The 21430-nt window shown below is 42.4% G+C and overlaps 1 protein-coding gene and 1 non-coding gene across 2 annotated transcripts; both read left to right on the forward strand.

Annotated features, from left to right (window-relative positions):
- Positions 1-10721: 10721 nt before the first annotated feature.
- Positions 10722-20833, forward strand: LOC117730608 (casein kinase II subunit alpha-like). Its single transcript, XM_034532421.1, is given in 13 exon segments — positions 10722-10917; positions 11016-11127; positions 11221-11322; positions 13008-13058; positions 13338-13397; positions 13667-13750; positions 14316-14414; positions 15481-15528; positions 15530-15604; positions 16013-16113; positions 17179-17327; positions 17432-17518; positions 19281-20833. Coding segments are annotated over 13 exon segments (1179 nt in total). The 5' UTR covers positions 10722-10816; the 3' UTR covers positions 19391-20833.
- LOC117731535 lies at positions 13109-13247 on the forward strand. The gene has a single exon (XR_004609544.1). It is a non-coding gene; the product is annotated as a small nucleolar RNA SNORA57 (small nucleolar RNA).
- Positions 20834-21430: the final 597 nt, after the last annotated feature.

Below are 21430 nucleotides of genomic sequence, written 5' to 3' on the forward strand. Positions count from 1 at the left end.
GAGCAGACTTCGGGGAAACCTCCATGACTGTTCCTAGTGTCTGAAAGCAGCTCAGTCTTTTAGCTATAGGTCGAACTCTTTAGACACATGAAATGACCAACGCCTTAGCAGGACTACTTGACAGATGGTCCTGCAGAGACATGGAGATGCTCTTGGTGCCTATCCTCTTATACGGGCTACTGTATTGGGTATCAAATACTGATGAGATTAACTCCCATGAAAGTTTGCATCGTTCTTGAGATGAAGCTAAGAGGATTTCTGGACGCTCGGCTCACAAACAGACTTGCAGAGGGCAGACCACTCCGTTCACCGAAGGAAGTGTTGTGAAGTTGCGTGCAACATTTGTGGGACACTAGTTTGCTTTTTTTTCCCATTGCATGTTGTAATCTACTTTGAAATTAAATTTATTTTTACATAGACGTGGCCCTCTTGTTTGCCTTTACAATGGCTTTAGAATTGCCATTTGAGTGAAAACTATGGGCTTCTAGTCTTTTTTGTTGAAACGTGAGCTTCAAGTTTTCAGAATTGTATGAATGGTTACATTTTGTTTGTGTACGTAGAAAGGAGAAAGGCATTTTTCTTTCCAGGAACGTCACCACAGTCGTGGTGTAATATTGCAAATATCTAAATATTAATTTCGATAATTTATCCAGCTTTTGAGTTATCTGACTCTTGAGATTCCTGCCTCCGGTCCAATACAATACAGCAGCAGCATCTCTCTTCAGAGATAATCTCCACATTTCTCCTGACACTGCACGGAACACATTTTTTCAGCTGAATTACTTTCTAATGAAGAAATAGTCCAAAAGAAAAGGTTTGACAGCTTGTTCTGTGGACTATGATAGCTTCTGTATTTGGGTGGGAGCAGAAATCTCACCTGGCTATATCAAAACCTGGATCGATAAAAACCAAAACAACCTAATGGTGGGTAAGTGTTTATGCCATGGAATGTGATTTGTGTATTCAGGAGCTTCTTTAAAGGTCCTTAAATGCACAAAGTTCATGTAAATGTAGGACAGTAAAGAACAAACCACTTAACCCTTAATGGCATCCGAACCGTTTAGAGGAGGAAACCTATACGGGGAATTCCAACGTAGGTTTGCCCCCTCCGCCTGAGCATTGCCAAGGAATCTCAGTGGAGGAAGTAATCAATCTCTTCCTCAGCGGGTCTGTATCCCAGCAGCGTGTGACCAGTCAGGGTGGTAGGTGCACAGTGCCAGTTAGGAAGGCATGAATCAGAGTCCACTCTGGGAAAAGGTAACAGCAAAACAGGAAGGACACAAATTAGTGGTGTTGGATCTATTGTGGTGACTGATGATTACTCATGGGGACCATCAGGGGGGTGTAACATATTACTGGAGCCGAGCCAACAAGATCAACCACGGACAGGAAGAAGCAGAGTTCAGACTTTGGTGTTGGAGCTGAGAAAAAGTTTTGCGCGTAAGTTGTAACAAATGTGTGCATTCTTGTATTTGTCAAACACGGAATGTAGTTTTCCTGAATGCAACTCATTTTTTGTTCCCATGAATAACACTTTATTTAAAGTCCTGGATATTTGGAACCGGTATCCAGGAAAATACAGAAATCTGAGGGCTGATCTTTGGCATTATTCTGCTCTGGTAGTAAATCTCTGGCGTTGGGATCCACATGTGGGGTTGATCCGTCACAGATAATATCACCGAGCACCCTGTGTCCAGACAAACACAGCTGCTGATGAATTAATGTTATACAATCAGTGTACAGCCAGACACAGATAGAAACCCGCCTTTTTTCTTCTTTTTTTTGGATGTACCAAAATCAATGGAAAAAGTGTTCAGAGGACTTTAAATGTGTTTTAAAGGATGAAAAACCGGCAGATTTATTTGAGAAATCGGCACTGCATTACCTTGCAACGTAAAACTGCAGTATTTCTCATAAAATGTATGAAAGCAATGGTTTAAAAGGTGTCTTTTTAAACATTAAAGTAAAGATGTTCCAGTGGAAACCCACAATTCAAATATGAAACTGAAAATGAGCATGACATGTCTCCTTTAAGTGTGTACAATTTAGGGTTAGAGTGCCAAACATGCAAAAACAGGAATCACGTAATGGTTGATTTAGGATTTCTAGATTTTGTATTTCTACCACTGCAACATGCACAGCTGATGTATACATACAGTCCTTACATACAAAGCTGTGCTTTCATCTGTGCATGTGTAACGTCTCTGTTTGCATTTATGTTGAGAATAGCATATCCATATCCGGGGCCTCTGTATTTCTTCCATAACCATTCCTAACAAAAGCACTCAGAAGTTACTTATTATCACAGTGGGCGGTGCATCAGCCAAGTCACAGCCAGCCGGGAGATTTATCGCAGGTTTGACAACACAGTTATGACTAAACTGAATCCTTTAAATCATCCCTGAGCTGATGTTTAGGGGTACCCCCTCTGGAAGAAAGTTATTGCACTAGCTGCACACTTGCATAAAGCTTCCCAACCCCTCCAGTTTCTCGCCACCTGTCAGTGCTGAGGCCTAATTAGAAGCTGCTGTGTGAGCTTATCCTGCAGTTCCGTGGGCCCGGCGGAGCCCCGCTCAATGGCTCCCAGAGGCCCCCACAGGCAGGAAGATGTCATAGAGGACCAGAAAGGAAAAAGGCCCGAGCGCTCGACCCTGCCGAGGCCCTCCCTGTGGGGCCCTGGGCTCTGGGTCAATGCCAGCTTACACTGCAGTCCAAATAAGCTAACTAGAGTGGGATAGACAGAAAATAAAAGTACAGAGGGGAAAAATGTCATATCTTTTTTTATCTTATTGGACTCCTTTATATACGCTAAAGGTATAGGCAAGTACGGAGCAACCACCTTTGACTGGTGTGGTTACTTATTAAAAGTAGTGATATTCCCGTACAGGCTGGTATAAAGTTCCATCTAAACGTAAATTAATACGTCAAAGTCGTCAGCGGCGCTTTACCGATCTTCAGCCCCATCTGGTGAGCATTAGCCGAGGACACCAATGGGGCAAATAGGAAGATTGCGATACAGTTCCCCTCCATCACAAGTATCACTAAACAGACCCTCATGGTGCTGGAGCTCAACTGTTTGACAGTGCCTCTTGTTCAACTGTGCAGTTTCGGAGTAATCGCCATCGGACACGCACTGAGGGCCCTTTTCATGGGACAGCGGCCTTTGATAGGCCGCTTCCGATTTTTTACGATTGTTTTCCAGTGATGGGTGGAGTGGGAGGGCAATGAGCAACCTCAGTCCTCTGCAGCAGCCAAACAGGCATTGGCCAGACACAGTAATGTGTGTGCACTTGTACATAGAGTTCGACTGATACTATTTGTAGGCCAATATTAATACATATTAATTTTAGGTTATGGTACACTTACAATGGGAATTACTTTCAACGGGTTTGCTTGTAAAAAGGCTATACATTAAAGAGCTTTAAATGTCAACGTACTGGAACAACATCACACCACAGAGCCCTAATGTCCAAACCAACGATCCCTTTTTATTTGCAGCCTGTGCACAGAACTGCTAATCAATTATAAATATACTGACAACCAATACAGACAAAACTCAGACAATGTGTTTGGCGTGTCAAGGGACATCCAGAGTTATCATCACAAAGAGCAGAAAGGCCTCACACACTTCACAGAAATTAAAATGTCCTCTTCTGCATCAGTGGTTCCTCGAAAAAACATGAGGAATTAAGATTAATGCAACCTTTGGTTCCAATCATTTCATTCGGCCCGTTGACAGCTGTGAAAACAAACAATAGCCATCTCAACTCAAAGGTCAATTCATGACATCTAGGTGATGTGGCGGCCCCTGAGCCAGCTCTATTTGCTGATGAAGGCTGGGAGATGCGGTTGAAAGCTAAAAAATAAAAGCTAGCCAGTAAAGCCAGTTTGAGGTAACTTTGTCATATAATGGTACATGGATCGTTTCCCCAATCTGAAACACAGGTAGCACGAATCTCTGCCTGTCTGACTGACATCGCTCAGTGGATGTCCACACACCACCTGAAAATTAACTATTACCTTCAACAACTCAGTGTTGGCTCCGACTCCGACTGCCAGGAACCTCGGTGTGACACTCGACAGTCAACTCTCCCTGACTGCCAACATTACCGCAACAACACGCTCCTGTAGGTACATGCTGTACAACATCAGGAGAATACGACCTCTTCTCACTCAGAAGGCGGCACAGGTTCTGGTCCAGGCTCTGATCATCTCGCGTCTAGATTACTGTAACTCCTTCCTGGCAGGTCTACCTGCTAATGCCATTCGACCTCTACAGCTCATCCAGAATGCAGCTGCTCGACTGGTCTTCAACCTCCCGAAATTTACCCACACTACTCCGCTCCTCCGCGACCTTCACTGGTTACCGGTAGCCGCCCGCATCCGCTTCAAAACATTGGTACCATGCTGCGAACAGATCGGGTCCGGTCTACATCCAGGACATGGTCAAACCGTTCACCCCAGCTCGTTCACTTCGCTCGGCTTCTGCCAATCGGCTTGTAGCTCCTTCACTTCGAGCTAAACACTCAACAAAGTCACGACTGTTTCCTGTCCTGGCTCCTCATTGGTGGAATGAGATCCCCATTGACATCAGGACAGCAGAAAGTCTCTACATCTTCCGTCGCAAACTAAAAACACATCTTTTTCGACTATACCTTGAATAGGGAAGGTAGCGCCGTAGTAGCACTTTGGTACCACTTAAATGTCTCTTACTGATAGCACTTTGTAGTTTAACTTTATTGAAGAAATTGTACTTGCTTGATTCTTGTTGTTCTGAGTTTGGACTGATGGTTTAATGCACTTATTATAAGTCGCTTTGGATAAAAGCGTCAGCTAAATGACATGGAATGGAAATTAAACAAGAGCAAACCTTTTCGATATGGAAAATATTGAACATTTCAATACATAAAAGGAACCTCCATTATTGTAAATCAGAGTTGGGTGACCCTGTCTGCTGATGTCCGGCAGAACCAATATCACTGACATATCGGTCTAGCAAGAGCAGATGAGTGTGTGGGTGAGTGTTCCGTGTGGGCCGACACAGCAGCGGACACCCTCGGGACTATTGTTTCCCTCCCAACATGCAGCATGAGGAAGCGGTGGAATGACCTGAAACATTAGTACAGACAATATCAGTCCACCGGGGCAGGGCTCTGATTGCTCTCCGCTTGGCTCCTGCTCCTGCTCTCTACCTCAGTCTTAGGGCGGTGGTCCATCATGCTGAGGTGAAAGGTGACTAATCTGAGCCCTGATTTCTCTCCCTGTCAAAATAATACTACAATATGTCTGCACAGACTGCTCTGAAGGAGGAAAGAGGCAGACTTCCGCAGCAGCCTGACGTCCATCGCAGCACCAAAAGCTTTCTTAGCAGACACATGGTGTTTTCTTCCTGTTATCTTGGCTTCGTGAAATACTTAAAAAATACATTATCCTGATTTTTTTTTTAAATCCACAAAAATAAAGCTGATTCCTCTAAAGGGCAAATACGCTTCCATCCCGTATTTTTCCGACATATAATTAAGATGCACTGTGCACTTCCCTTTGACCCTTGAGTTTGTAGCAGAGTAATCGCAGGTAGCCTTTGTTTGGCAGAGAGATTCATTGGAGATAACTGTCGCCTCGATCCAGAAGCACACACACAAAGCAACATTTATGAAGTGACACTGCATGGAAAAAGCTCTCCTCTATATAAGTAAGCCAGCCTGTGGATCTCGGAGCCTCTTGTAACTGGGAAATGGATGGGAGGAAGAATATGTGTCTAAAAAGTTTGAACCAGTTTTGACACCAATGGCAATTGTTTAGAGGATATCCTCAATCAAGGCCCCCAAAGAGCACAATGAATCGTCTTGCTGACAGAACCCTGCTGCCCTCAACAACCTCCTGGACCTGCCTGCTGTGTATGCGGAGGAGGAGTGTGCGGACACAACACCACAGAGACATATGACTTTGTTTCTCATTGAGCGATGCCAAAAGGACTCTCACGCCAATTTAAACATGTCACTCATCCGATAAGGGCTTTGTGGTTGCTGGCATCAAAGTGAGATCGAAATGTGTCATGGTTCTGGCTAATACTGCATTCATAAAAATGGCCGGATTAACCTGTTATCCTATAGGTGGCTCGAGGGCAGAGATTTGGATTGGACAACTTTTTTTATTTGAATCAACTTTATTTAAGAATACGCACTATATATGATTATGCAACGCATCCTCATACGTATGATATCCCCTAAAAGTTACTCCTCATTATATAATAATTCCAGGCATGCAACTATATTTTGATACAGGGCTCCAGCATTACACCCACATTGTCACAGTGTTATACTGAGAATCTGAATTGTTTGTTATTTAAAAAAATAAAGTCTTGATAGGGGGTTGTTGAAAAATGAGCAGGCTGAAGTAGTTTATGAGGTTTTTGAATGTTGTGGCGCCCTCTTTTGGAAATTGCAAGGAAATATAGTAAATCAATGTTAGATATTTTTATTTGTTAAACTATTGTAACCTTTCAGAAACGGAATTGACAATATTTATATACAATATAAAGACAATATAAAGATGTATGAACAACCATGTTCTTACCTGTTTGCCAGGCAGTCACAAGGTATATCTCATTTTGTCCAACTTCTTAAGGCCTTTTCAAGATTTTTGCAAGAATATATTTCATGCAAATGTAATGAAATACCGATAGATACTCACTGTGTTTACTGACCTACGGGCAACAACCTGACGAACTAAGAGTGACATACAGTATAGCCTACAGGTGTCTCTTACTGCTTATCTGGGCCATGGCCCTCCTACCAAGGCCCCATTTACTTCTTTAGTCGAGGCAGTCTTTAGACAATTCTACACAGTAAAATGTGTCATGCCATCCTTAACCTTAAAAAAGGACTACAATCAGTAAACCAATCCAAGCCTGCTATATTTGTAAGTTGCTGCAGCCAGAACATCTAAATACTTTTATTTTTTCCATTCCATTATCCAAATTGCTTATCCTATTTAGGGTCGCTGGAGCCGATCCCAGATGACATTGGACTAAGGTAGGGTTCACCCTGGACAGGTCGCAGTTTATCGCAGTGCACACATATAGAGACAGACAACCATTCAAACATACGGGCAGTTTAGAGTCTACAATTAACCTGAGCTGCATGTCTTTGGACTGTGGGAGGCTGCCACGGGGAGAACGTGCAAACTCAACACAGAAGGAACACCGAGGATTGGGGATCAAACTTGGGCCCCTCTTTCTGTGAGGAGACAGTGCTAGCCACCGTGCAGGACCAAAATCTAAATACAACCAATACATTGCTGATAAATTATATATACGCCCAATGGTGTGTGTAGGATTTGGTGATATCTTTGCAGATTGCCACCAACTTGATTAGATTTAGAAAGAGAGCTGGGTGCAACCTTGATAAGGGCTCCATAGCATCATTTGACAGATCTGGAAGTAATAATGACATGGTTTGGCTTCTATGTAATATTAGTACACTTTTCTATAGCCCACTGCAGTCAATAGGCCATCTTTAATTGCTATGAGTTTTGGATCCTTCTAGCCCCCACACCATGGATCCAGACTTATCCATGGGAGTGAAACGCATAATCATAAGAATTAAATCTTTATGATTGACTGGCCAGTCAAACATATTCCACAGCTTGACCCCTAAAAAACGATGGAGTGCGATGGAGTACAGCCGAAACAAAAATGACAGTTAACACGCTTTTTACGTGGTCGGCAACTGTGAAGTGGTTTGTACCTCCACGGCCACCATCGCAGTACTCGAGGACGTAGGTGGCGGTGGTCTGCCATATTGTGTCTGATACAGCAGAAATCACACACTGGCACAGGCACACACCGGCGACAGAGGGAGGTGAGGACCGTTGGCTTGAAGAAACTCAGCTAACGGGGAAGCATTTCGGTCGTGGTATTGACCTAGGGGGTAAATATCCACTCTTCTGTTGATAAAGCAGACTCCCGCTCTGCGGAAACTAGCGAGCTTTCACGTTAGCCATACTAAGGTTAGCGGGCTAGCAACTTGGGCCCGCCTCGAGCCGATAAGTTACTAACACCTTCTGCTCTATTCGTGTCGGGGGGTCTAGCTAACGAACACGCACTTGCTTTCCGGTAAGTCATCGGATAATACAGCCGGTTTATCTGCTTAATGAAATACAGTCTCCAAACATCAGTTTGCATGCGGATGTCGAGACAACGTTAACATTAACTAGCTACTAATGTCGCATACATTCTAAGAATAACTGTAACGATAACGTTTAATGTGACGTTAGCTTAACTGGTCGATAAGTCGACCAGTTAAGCAATGATAAGTCCATAACCTATCATTGATCCTTTAAATGGAAGACGGCAGTGGGAGCTTTTGTGAAAGTTGCGAATTGATTTGAAATGAGTCCTGATTGGTCGAACGCTCGTAAATGTAACTCAAATGAATGCTGGAGTCGATCCAGAGTTATCGTGTTGCATGGCGGTGTCTTTAAAGTTTATAGGCTATTATTTAGTATTACACGAGACACAATATATTGATATTAACGTAACTTTATTGGACACTCCAAGGATCAAGTGTGTTCTTGCTTTTCTCACCGGAAGTAAAAGAGGTCGGGTCTGCAGTATGCAGCGTAACGTATAGAACGACACAAATGCGCATGTAGCGTTCAATTTTACAGGTGGAAAGAATGGTCCAAATTATAATTTAAACAGCCCAATATAACATATTTGCCTTAAAGCATCGTTGCAGTTTGTACAAGAAAGAAGCTTGCCTCATACCTACATACATTTAGGACAAGGACATTTATTTGGTTGGTAAGAATTCTGGGTATATATTGTATGGTTTGTGTATGTCATTAGGAAAACAATTTCAACCAGACCAGATACTGCACATGCGTTCCTTAGTTTTTCTAACATGTACAGAACGTTTTCCTTTCAACGTTACTTACTTGACCTAGGTCGGAAAGAGATTAAAGTGTTCAGTTGTCCTGATGGTCCGTCAGTGGTGTCGTTCAAATAATGGATTTGGCTGTTTGAATGAGATCAATAATTACACAGCGTTCTGCCCTAGTTAATTGAACAGACTGTGTCAATACTTTTCAGTCAGTGGTTTAAACAATAAATGTAAAATGTATAGTGCTTTTCTGGTCTTCCGACCACTCAAAGCGCTTTAAGACTACATGACATCATTCACCCATTCATACACTGATAGGAGGAGCTACGGTTCTACCTGCACATTAGCTGTAACTAACATTCTCACACCGTATGGGAGCAATTTTGGGGTTAATTGTTTTGCCCAAGGACACATCGACATGGGCTAGCGGAGCCGGGGATTGAATCGCCAATCCTCTGATTGAAGGACGACCCTACTCAAGACTGAGCCACAGTCACCCCTCAATGTTTATGTTACTATGACAACAATATCTTGACAACATACAACCACGATTGAGTGATGGACTAGCGTCACCCCTTTGCTTGGTATTGTCTGTATGGGCTACTATATTTGTTCAGCATTGTTTGTTCAACATTGGCACCGACCGGAGGATGCTTTCCCTCATACTTTGTATGGAAGAGCTTGTCATCTTCTGACAGCCATAACTTTGGAGCGAGGAGGACGATTTGTCGGAAGATTTACGCATACGGCAATAAAAGCGCAAAACTCACCAGCAACACTCTGTGTCCTTCCGGCACAAATCAGTATCAGTCTTTGCTTTGGTCATGTCTTTCCGACATATAAAGCTACAGACAAACGAGACCAAAACAAACGTTTCCTCTATTTTCCACCAGTGCTTTTCTGAAAAGAGATTGGCAATTGAAAGTGCTCAGAGCGGCGGCACAACAATGGCAGATCGCTCAGAGAAAACACACTGGGCACCACTTTTTCTCTTGACGGCCTCCTCATTGGCAATACCTTTTAGGAAGTTGCTGGTGCTCAGAAAAAATGCTATATGAACACACGCTCCCTTAGGAAGGAACAGGTCATAATTCCCTTTCTTATATCTATTTTATATTGATGTATTGTCATCTGCTTGAAACAACAGATGTATTCAAGTTTCTGACCAAAAAACTTTCACAAGATGACATTTGAAAACATGACATGTAATTTATCTGCGGTCAATATTCATTTTTAGTGAATATAGAATTCACTTTCATCAAGTAACACAATGGAACATCTGTACGTGAGCTGTTATCTCCGGTGCTGCCATTGTTACTAGCTCTCCTGTTGATTCAACATAGGCTTGTTGTTCACAATGTAACATCAGGGATCGGCGACTAGAAGGCATTTATATTCTTTTACAAATAGTATGTATGTATGTCTATGTTCAGCAGTACAACTAGATTTCAAATAGTTATGGTTAAACTATGTAATAAATCCTCGGTTCACATATGTGCCGAGCCATGGTGTGGAGGGATGGTTCCGTAAGGATAACGGACAGTTGCACCACAGTAAAGTAATTCTGATGACTGATGATGAATCTTCTAAGGCACAATGCCAAACATCCACTGTTGTGTGGATTTTCTGTCATTGAACGGATGGAGACACTGCTGACACCTCTGATGTATCGATATTAATCAGGAATTACATTTCTCTAATCCTTAAATTCCTCCCCTATTTTTTTCAGCTATTCCACCGAGTCCCTGGTGTTCCCCCCCCCCCCCCCCCCCCCCCTCCTCTGTCCTCAGGCAAAGCCCTCCCCAAACCCCTTGCCCCTTTGGGATCACCCCCTACCGTCCCTCTTCTTCTTCCTCCTCCCACCCACCCTGGACTTCGACTGTCTTCTGCTGCAGTAAGATCTCCCAACCATCTCTGCCAAGCTGTCGGACATGTCAGGACCCGTGCCGAGCCGGGCCCGAGTGTACACAGAGGTCAACACTCACCGGCCCAGGGAGTACTGGGACTACGAGTCCCACGTGGTTGAGTGGGGGTAAATACCTTGGTGTTCCTTACACAACATTTGCAGCATGCTGCTTGACACCACCTCAACCCAGCTGATGTTTGGTTGTTTTTTGTTGTCCTTAACAGAAATCAAGATGATTTTCAATTGGTGCGTAAACTGGGGCGTGGCAAGTACAGCGAAGTCTTTGAGGCAATAAATATTACCAATAATGAGAAGGTGGTGGTGAAGATACTCAAGGTAAATCTATACAGAGACTTGGATCAAGTCATTGGTTCTAATTGAATGGTGTAATCCCATCTGCTTAACTCTGCCTCATCCTCTTCCTTCTAGCCTGTGAAGAAAAAGAAAATTAAGCGTGAGATCAAGATTTTGGAGAACTTACGCGGAGGCCCTAACGTAATCTCCCTCATCGATATAGTGAAAGACCCTGTGGTAAGTATAGGATAGTGAACACTTGACACTTTGGTCCTGAGTACTGAAGAGGCCATATTTAAATCATAAGTTTATATTCTTAATGACATGATTTATATTTTTGAAACACAAACCTATGTTGGGTTTCTGATTACTGATTACTGTACCAATAGCGTGGGAGCCCAGCACCTGTGCAAGCTTATCGTTTTCACTTGGGAAGTATGTGTCTGTAAGTACTTAACCAGCTGTAGCTGAAAGTTGGATACATGTATGTGATATTACACCGCCTGCTTCGATCTTGTGCCAGGGCTTCAATTTTCACACTTGAGGGGACAACAGTCATCCTGTTGTTCTTTATATTGACCGTTGACTGAAATTTCAAAACATCAGTACACCAATGAAAAGGAAACGTGGAAAAGGGGCGACTGTGGGTCAGTGGTTAGCAGGTTCATCTTTCAATTAAGGGGTTGGCGGGTTCAATCCCCGCCCTAGTCGATGTGTCCTTGAGCAAGACACTTAACCCTGAATTGTTCCCTGTAGCTGTGTACAGTGTATGAATGTAACATGATTGTAAGTCGCTTTGGATAAAAAGCGTCAGCTAAATGACATGTAATGAAAAGGAGAAAGAACTCCATAACACCTGTATTCCTGCTGTCTTCCTCAATCGCTTGTGCTCTAAGTTGAGCTCTCGAGACGGGGGATAAATCAATGTTTTTTTATAATTCATTGGAAAAGGCCAAATATTTAGCTTCTCAAATATGTGGATTTGGGCTACTATTTGCTATCTTCCATTTATAAAGTAAACAATGAAATGTAAAGACAGACTTGCAAATAATGAAAAGTAAATAGTTAGTTGTGACCCACGTTTTACCTTCTTCCCCCATTGCAAGTAAAGATCCTGGGGAGAGCCCTGCTTTAGGATGCATCCTTTGTCATTATTTTAAACAATTGCTCAAACAAATTGACTAACTAGTTGAACGAAGATTGCTGACTGCAGATACTTGATACATCACTAGGCATTCATAAAGTACACACACTTGTTTCCCTATTGGCATCATTGTAAGCTAAATACATTTATTTTAATGCTCATACAAACAAAGCAGTTTAAAGACATCACATGGGCTCTGGCAACTTTTGACTTTAAAGGCTGGTTTATAGAATATAAAACAATGTGTAGATAAATGGTGAAAGTTGGTTGGTTAGCTGCAGCTCTAGTTCACACTGTAAGCAACAAGTGCCCATTCGTGTGTATGGTAAGCAGACTACATGTGTATATTTCAAACACAATTCGCAAGCAACAGTGCTACATGCCTTGCATTGAATGAAAACAGCTTGCATCAACTGCTCTTCAATCTCTACTTTGGAAAACTAGAATGAATCTAGAAATATGGAAGCTCTGAATGACTATTGATAGTCATTAATGGTGAAGCTGGTGAGGCTGTTCATACGACCCAATAAGAGAAACTAGTTTCTGAAATATTGGTGGCAAGCCACAGCTGTGGTCTGTTGACTGTCCACATGCAGGTGGAGTTTCCATGCTTATATATGTGCAGAAAATAAATGGCAATTTGGAAACTTGGCCATTGTGTTGCTTACAGTGTGACTGTGCGGTTAGTTTGCACAGAGTTTGTATCAGTGCCATAGCTTGTTACAGTGCTTCAGTCAAATAGATGCATTTAATTATTTTTTTAACACATTTTCTTCAGTCCCGGACACCTGCCTTGGTCTTCGAGCATGTTAACAACACAGACTTCAAGGTAGGTAACATCTTTACTCTATAAAACATTGTTGTGCAGGATCATGGAAACCTCCTTTCTTGGCATACTCGTTGTTTTCCTGTGCACGTGTGTGTGTATGTGATGGAGGAACAAGAAAGTCCAGTGCTATGTCTTCGGTGCCAGAAAGTCAACATTCTTCTGGTTCTATCCTCAATCGCTGGCACATTTCCACAGCTCTGTGTTTTGACTCATGTATGACAGTTTGATCGACCTGTATGGCCTCTTTTACTGGCCCAATGACATTGCTTTTGTCTCCAGCAACTGTACCAGACCCTGACAGACTACGACATCCGGTTCTACATGTACGAGATCCTCAAGGTGAGTCTTCCTCGGTTCATCTGCCTTTCTGCTCGTAATGTAAATGTCCTGAGGGCGGTAAAGCATGCAGTCCTTAAACAAGATCGTCTGACTTTACTTTTCTCTGCTGTTTTGTACATACTTGGGAACGTCTATAGTACCAAGCCTCTGTTTAGGCCATCATCACTGTGTGTTGACTAATAAACAATCTTCTTGCCATTTTGGAATTACTGGGAAACTACCAACAGTGTGACCAATGGATCACAAAGTTCCTTTGCCATTGTTTGTAGGCCCTGGACTACTGCCACAGCATGGGGATCATGCATAGAGATGTGAAGCCACATAACGTAATGATTGATCATGAACACCGCAAGGTTAGTGATTTAAGGGCACTTTCACACCTACCTCGTCCGGACCTTTCCGTTTGATCATACCAAAATGACTAGGTCGGTCGAAGTAGTGAATCAGTGGAATTTAACTAGGGCAGCTCGAAGCATCATTCATAACTTTGACGTACGATTGTTCACCCTCTCTCTCTCTCTCACAGCCAAACCCTGGTCTTACAAAAAGGGGTGATAAAGGTTCGGATCAAATGGAACCTGCTTTGTTTAGAGAGATTCGTTTTGAATGGTTTGTACTTTTCAACAAATCACGGGAAGTTCTCGAAGGCCAGCGTCATGTTATAGGTGTAGGGTATCTCCTTGTATACAAGCTTGTATACAATGTAACAAAAAATGTGACCGGAATGTAGCCAAAAGCAATGATTATTGCTGCTGTTTGAGTGTTACATCTCTACTTCTGTTCTTTTCACCATTTTCTAGTTAGACTCATTCATTCAATAATGTCTGACAAAGAAGTACAACTATTTCTTTTATTGTGTTGAACACTAATGTGTTGCCTGTTTTGTAGCTGCTAAGTGCTTAATTTCTACGTCTGCAGTTGCGTCTAATTGACTGGGGTCTGGCCGAGTTCTACCACCCAGGACAGGAGTACAACGTCAGAGTCGCCTCCCGCTACTTCAAAGGACCCGAGCTCCTGGTGACTATCAGGTACGGCTCTGGGCTAGTATGCTTTGGGTGGAGTTGACATGTTGTAAGTATCAGATGGCTGATGGCAGACTTTCTGGTAGGCCCCCACTTTGCATTTATCTTGATTTATCTTTTACACGTATTCTGAGACACTGGTGGTCAGAGGTCAGTGTGGGTTTGGAGATGGTTCATCTCAAACCTACTGTTGACCTTCATTTATTGGTGTTTTTGAATGCACCGAAAAAGGTTATCCATAACTCTCCATTGAGAAATATAATTCTATTCAGAGACCATATTTTTGATAGGATCACACCAGCCTGCAAAGCTCAATTAGACCAGGGGCCTAGAATAGAGGAGAAATTGGCCCCTTCTCGAATTCCTACCCCCTTTACTTGTGGCAACCTTGCGTTTACCACACCCATCTTCAAACTTGGCCTTCATTTTAATCTCAATTCCACATCTATAAAGTTTTTTGTGACTACATGTTAAACAGTTGCGACACTATTGCACTGACAATCTATCCACAGACAGGCATGTAAACACCTGGCAAAGTACTCCTAAGGCTCTTCTGTGGGTAGTCCTGCGATGGGAACACAGACAGACAGACACAGACCACTAAGTCAGTGTGTTTCTTTTTGCGGCCGTTAACAATGGTGGTGATGCAGTTATACAGTTAATTATTGCAGTGGATTGGATTTTACTAAATGGATGGGAATGTTGTGGTAGGAACTATCTGAACTCGGCATTACAACCATTTAAAGTTGTAAACTGGATTACTGGGGCACCTATTTTCTTTTCAATAAATTGTTTTAAGATTTCATAATATGTTTTTTTATGATCATCTGGCAGCCTTGGTCAAACTGGCAGCATACCAACACTGAATTTAATAGATCTTGCTGCAGTTGCGGGCTCAACATTTTTTTTCAGATTGCCAAAAGGGAACATTGTGGTTCATGCATTTTTCTATTCTTCATGATCCATCATTGCGCATTTAAACAATGTGTGGTTGGATTTCAATGACGTAACAACTCATTGAAATGTTGGTGTCTCTGCTTTCTTCCTGCCTGTGCTCTGAGACCTGTTCCATGTGTTGGCAGATGTACGACTACAGTCTGGACATGTGGAGGCTTAGGCTGTATGTTGGCCAGCATGATCTTCAGGAAGGAGCCCTTCTTTCATGGCCATGACAACTATGACCAGGTAAACACTGGGTACTGACTTTGTCGCTACCTCACTGTGAAGGCAACATCACAAGGCTACAGTTAAGGTTGTGGCATTCTCTTATGGACACAGAGAGACTTACAAATGCAAACACAAAGATTTACAAATGCACACAGAAGGATTTACAAATAAATTAGACTCACAAATGCACGTAGAACGATCCACAAATACCTTTCCAATGCACACATAAATAAATTATGATTTATATAAACGTAAAAGGAAAACCACAAATGCATTTCTGTGTGCATTTGCAATTATTGAGATCTTGTGACAGTGGGAACTGCGCAGTCTTTTCTGTAACTGATTTGTCTGTGTTCAACGTAGATTTGTCTGAAAGGGTGAAAGTATCTCGTACAAACAGTTTGTTCCTCGTTTGTGTTCCTGTAGTTGGTGAGAATAGCCAAGGTTCTGGGAACTGAAGACCTCTACGACTACATTGACAAGTACAATATTGAGCTGGAACCTCGCTTCAATGACATTCTGGGGAGGTGAGAGATATGCAGGCTTTTGTTTTGTAACTTCCTAGCACCCTATCAACCGTGAGCCTAAAACTAGGGGTGGGGAATAAAATCGATACAGCGTAGTATCTTGTGTGGCATTATTGTATCAATGCACAAATAGCAACTATCAATCTAAAAAAAAATGTATTGCCACTCACCTGACATGCCTTCAATTGGCTTACATTCAATAAAAATATGCGATTTGAAGATCAGCATTGATGCTTTCTAGTCGCTGGTCTGATAATGAAACGTGAGTAACAAACCTGTGCTTATATCGGCAGGAGGAGAGCTAGTAACAGTAGTGACAGTGACAGCTGTTATAAAGTACTGAGAAAAAATCAGAAGGTTCCATTGCAATACAATTGTGGTGCGTTTTAAGCTCCATTTAGTAAAAATCAGTATTGGGCATTTATAACGTTATCATGATGTGTTAAATAACAAAATGTACTCTTGTAAAATGTAGAGAAACTTGTCCAACTCCAGTTGTTTGAAGATTGTTTTCATAGCAAAATCAAATACTAGAGGGAATAATGACAAGCTCAAAACAACTTAAAAACCATAATTCAAATGAATGTTTCCATCTGTTTAGCAATCACTTAATTTCTTTTTTTTGCATTTCAATATTTTTGTTGTGCATATAACCACTATAGATGACTTCAAATAAATTGATGATAAATATTTTGCTTCATTCGCTATAGGCCTACTAGAAGTGGACTGAAGTGAGATGAATCGAGTGAAAACTTATCTTGTATCTTGTTCAAAAAAACAGATGTTGACAAACTGCATATTTTTTAGCTGAATAAAGGTAATATATTGCAATGTTTGCTATCGCAAAACCACTTGAAATTGCAATAATATCATATTGTGATCAAATTGCACCATGGGGCCTCTGGCGATTCCCACCCCTGCTAAAATGGGTCCAAATAATTTCAGTTGGAATATCTGGAGTTGATCTATAAATTATCGCTTCATTACGGCAATGTGTCTGTGTCCACCTTCTTCAGTGTAAATTGATGTCAGAATGAAGTGTGTTAATCTGTCTTTGGCCTCCAGGCATTCTCGTAAGCGGTGGGAGCGGTTTGTCCACAGCGAGAACCAGCACCTGGTCAGCCCCGAGGCGTTGGATTTCCTGGACAAGCTGCTGCGCTATGACCACCAGGCGCGGCTCACCGCCCGTGAGGCCATGGATCACCCTTACTTCTGTAAGCCCGGCCAGTGTTTGATGCCTATGAGATGAATTCACAGTCTATGATGTCAATGAGAAAATAAGCTATGCTTTCTTTATTTTTTGTTGTTGTTCCCGCAGTCCCCATCGTGAAAGATCAGTCTCGCGTGGCCGGAGCCAACCTGCCCGGTGGGAACACAGCTGTCGGCTCAGCCGGCATGATCACTGGTGAGGCTACACGCACACGCCAGAAAGTGATCACACTAGAGAAAACATTTATGTTTCATCAACATCACGCTATTGTGTCTCTGCTGTCGTACTTAAGGTTTGATCCCATGTCCTCATAATTCCTTATGTTAGTACTTTCCTCTACCAACTGCAGAATTTTTAAGGACACAGGGAATGTAATCCAACAGGTTTGAGATATGGCCACAGTTTTATCAGATCATCTAAGTGAGAAACAAAAGCCATCGTTACAGTTAATGATGTTTTTAAACATCTGACATTTTGCAAAGCTGCTTCCTGGTTAAATAGCGTCAAATTACAGTGCTTCATGTCTTCATTCATCATTGGAGATGTGAAAACATCACATTTCAAAACTGTGAAAGGTCCTAGCGCACCTCAGAATATCATTCTCACATGTCCGTTGATCAAAACCCACTGGACAGTAGACGAGGTTGTACCGACGTCTGTCCCAAAAGTAGTTGAGAGCGTCGGAGCAGCCAAATAAACCACAGCGCTGTTTCCGTCAGTTAGTTTCAGAGTTTGTCATTTTCATTCAGTTTTGCACGATCATGGAATATGAGGATGATGGGTCACGGAGACTCCCGCAAGAAGGGTGTCTTAAATTTAGGGTAAATTTAATGCAATGCCATAAACAAATGCTTTCTATTTGAAAGCGTGCCGCTGTATATTTGTTGCCATCCATTCTATTAATGACTATCAACTGTTTTAGCTATCTGTTGATACATTTCTCTCCCAAAAAATCTAATTGATCATCTAACGTAAGTTCATTTTATTTTGACATGTGGTCATTGTCTAAAGCAGCACAAGATGAAATGTAAACGCGTATTAAAGTGCACCTGTAGGTTGATGTAAAAGATATGCTCCCTATCCTTACAGTGTACATGGAGTATTGGTGTAATATAATATAAAATGATTCTGTAGCTGGAGGATATTGGTCTATGGAAATACATTACCTTATGTCATGTTGCGAAATATATAATAAAGATAATTATGATAGTATCAAATTATATGCTCTTTAGGACAGGCACCAAATGTACAATATACAAATGGTTAAAGACAACCGGTTCTTTACTATTTTATTTTGCCCCCAGAGAGTAACATTGTGTCCTAACGGCAAGTCCAGATCACACTTGAGACGTTAACAAGTAGGAAGCCGACCTCCCTCCAGCCAGCTGCCATCGTAGTTTTATTAGGAGGTATTTGATGGAGAACTCCTAATTTCAATCAGCCGTTCTTTGTCCATTGTGACACTATCAAATCAGGCGACAGAAATAAATAGAAGAAAAGGCGTCAGACAAACGGTCAGCTGTGTGTAATTGCGTTGCTCCCGGCCAGTTAGGCCATAGAGTCTGGTGACAGGTGTCTGTCATCTGCATGTAGTCTACTGGAAATGTTGTCTTCACTTATTAAATGGGATTTATTAGGTAGCAGGCAGACGACTTCATATTGAGCCGCTAATTGGACAGAAAATTTTCAAAAATACTTTATGCTGACTTCTAATGACCGTCGAAACACGCCAGGTGCACCAATGCCGAGTGAAGCCACACACGCAACAGTGACAGGGGTGCTTTCTTGTGTTGGTGAGATATGATGATTGTTGTTGTACATTCAGGGTAAAGGGTAGTTGAAGTTCAGAATTTATTAAATGTATTGACGTGACATGAATTGGGTCGGTTGGAGTCCCAGTGTCTGTGTTGGTATATTCTTGGTGTTTGTAACCGTTCCTCTGGCTCCCCTCTCTCAGGTATCACTGCCTTGCCAGTCTCCGCTGCCCTGGGCCCTCTCACTGGCGCTCCGGTCCTTTCTGCTGCCACCAACGTCCTGAGCACCCCGGTGCCTGCCGCCCCACAGTGACGCCCCACCCAAATCCAAATCCCCCTGCACCCCTTCCCCTCTCCCCCTCTGGGCAGGTGCTAGAAGACAGGGTGCCACTCTGCCAGCCCTCACTTCATCCAACTTAACTTCGGCGTGACCTCGCCCCCACCAACATCCCGGGCCGAAGGACGCCGCCGTCTTAAGAAAAGAACGATTATCCCTCCGTTCCTTTTCCTCCTCGAATGAACTTGTTAACCTGACATCTGAAATGAATGTTCTGTGTAATTTGAGATATACAGGTTTTCCTTTCATTGTTCTCCACTAGCCGTGTGTGTGCGTGTGCGTGTGTCTCATCACGGTGGGTTTTATTTTCATTTGGATTGCGAAGGCAGTGGTCAAAGTAAATCAGCAGAAGGCGAGAGAAAGATGTTGGCTCTGATGACGAAAAGGAGCTCTCCTGTATAGTTTACTCCTGCAGCATCGTCAAAAACCAGACCCGATGACACTTAATCAGCCTCCTCACACGAGTCTGAACCCTCCAGATCACAGCCTTTTGGAAGTGTTTGGTGCTGTTCAGTGCTCCAGGTGTATGTGAACATGATGACACTTTAACACTTTCTCTGCCCAAATAGTTCTGTCTTGCCTTTTTCTTACCAAACCATATCACCAGTCTTCTTTTTGATATGCGACGCTCCGTCATGAGTTTTGTTTGGTGTCGAAATGTCCCGGACTGCTGGATACAGGTTCATCACCACAGAGTGGTTTCGATCAACTCAAGTGTTGTACTCAGATCTCTTTAAGGAGCCAGGTAAGGTTCATTCAGGTTCTCAAAGAAAATGGTTTCTCAAACGTGCTGCTCTCCAGTTCCTTGAATGACTTCAAGTGGCTTTTCTTGAATGACTTCAAGACATAACCAAAGTTTACTCAGTCGGTTGGAAGACGAGACTGACCAAACCTAGTTTTGTTTAGTGGGAGTTACTCGTACTGTAATGCAGGTTGACAAGGTGGGTTCTAGTATATACGATGAAACGTGATAGAAGAATCATGTGCAGGGGACTGAATTGCTGTCGGGGTTGTTGGAAAGTTCTGTTCTGTAATATGTAGAGACATGGGTGAGCTTTGTGATGAGTAAGACACTGGACTGGCTTTCACCGACACATTAATGGTGTTACTGGAGGTCACTTGTGGAATAGCACTTAAAGGTTATGAAGGGTCGAGTTCTCCGCCGTGTTTTAGTGCCAGAGTTTGAAAGTGTAAGTTTTAGACCCTGCTCTGTACATATGCATCTTTTTTTTTTTCTTCTTTTTTTCTTAATTTCTTTTCCAGACCTGCAAAATGCAAATAAATCCAAACATGTATACATTGACCCTAGAGCAGAGCAGTTTGAGTCCCTACATCACTGTATATATTTTTATGTCCTTATGTAGAAGACTAGTATTTGAGAAATATTTGTGTAAATAAACGTGTTTTATTTATCAGGAACATCTGATTGATTTGTGTGTCATGTTCACACACATTGCTTTGCCATCAATGAAAGGACGAGTCGTTGCCCACCCCCCATTATTTTAAATGCATTGTTTCTAGTGCCAAATGTAGCATACTGGTTATTATGGTTCGTTGAATTCCTCCTGCCCTTACTGGCTCTGAACTGATCCCTTCTGAATGTGACACTAAGGGTACATTCCAATATGTTAACTTGTGCTTCCTCGCCCGTAAATCATCATGGGGGATCTTCCAATCACTTCATTCCACCATGAGGAAGGAGGAAACACCAGTGTATCCTTTGTGGAAGTCTTTATTTCAATTAAATTCAGTCTATTTTGTATAGCCCAAAATCACACATTACAAATTTGCCTCAGAGGGCTTTACAATCTGTACACATACGACATCCCTGTCCCAGGACCTCACATCGGATCAGGAAAAACTCCCCAAAAATAACCTTTGACAGGGAAAAAAGGGAAGAAACCTTCAGGAGAACAACAAAGGAGGATCCCTCTCCCCGGATGTACAGAAGCAATAGATGTCATGTGTACAGAATGCACCACTGATGTAAAAGTCTGAGGTTTGACACACGACTAA

Source organism: Cyclopterus lumpus, chromosome 5 (genome assembly GCF_009769545.1).
Source record: "Cyclopterus lumpus isolate fCycLum1 chromosome 5, fCycLum1.pri, whole genome shotgun sequence".
Taxonomy (NCBI): Eukaryota; Metazoa; Chordata; class Actinopteri; order Perciformes; family Cyclopteridae; genus Cyclopterus; species Cyclopterus lumpus.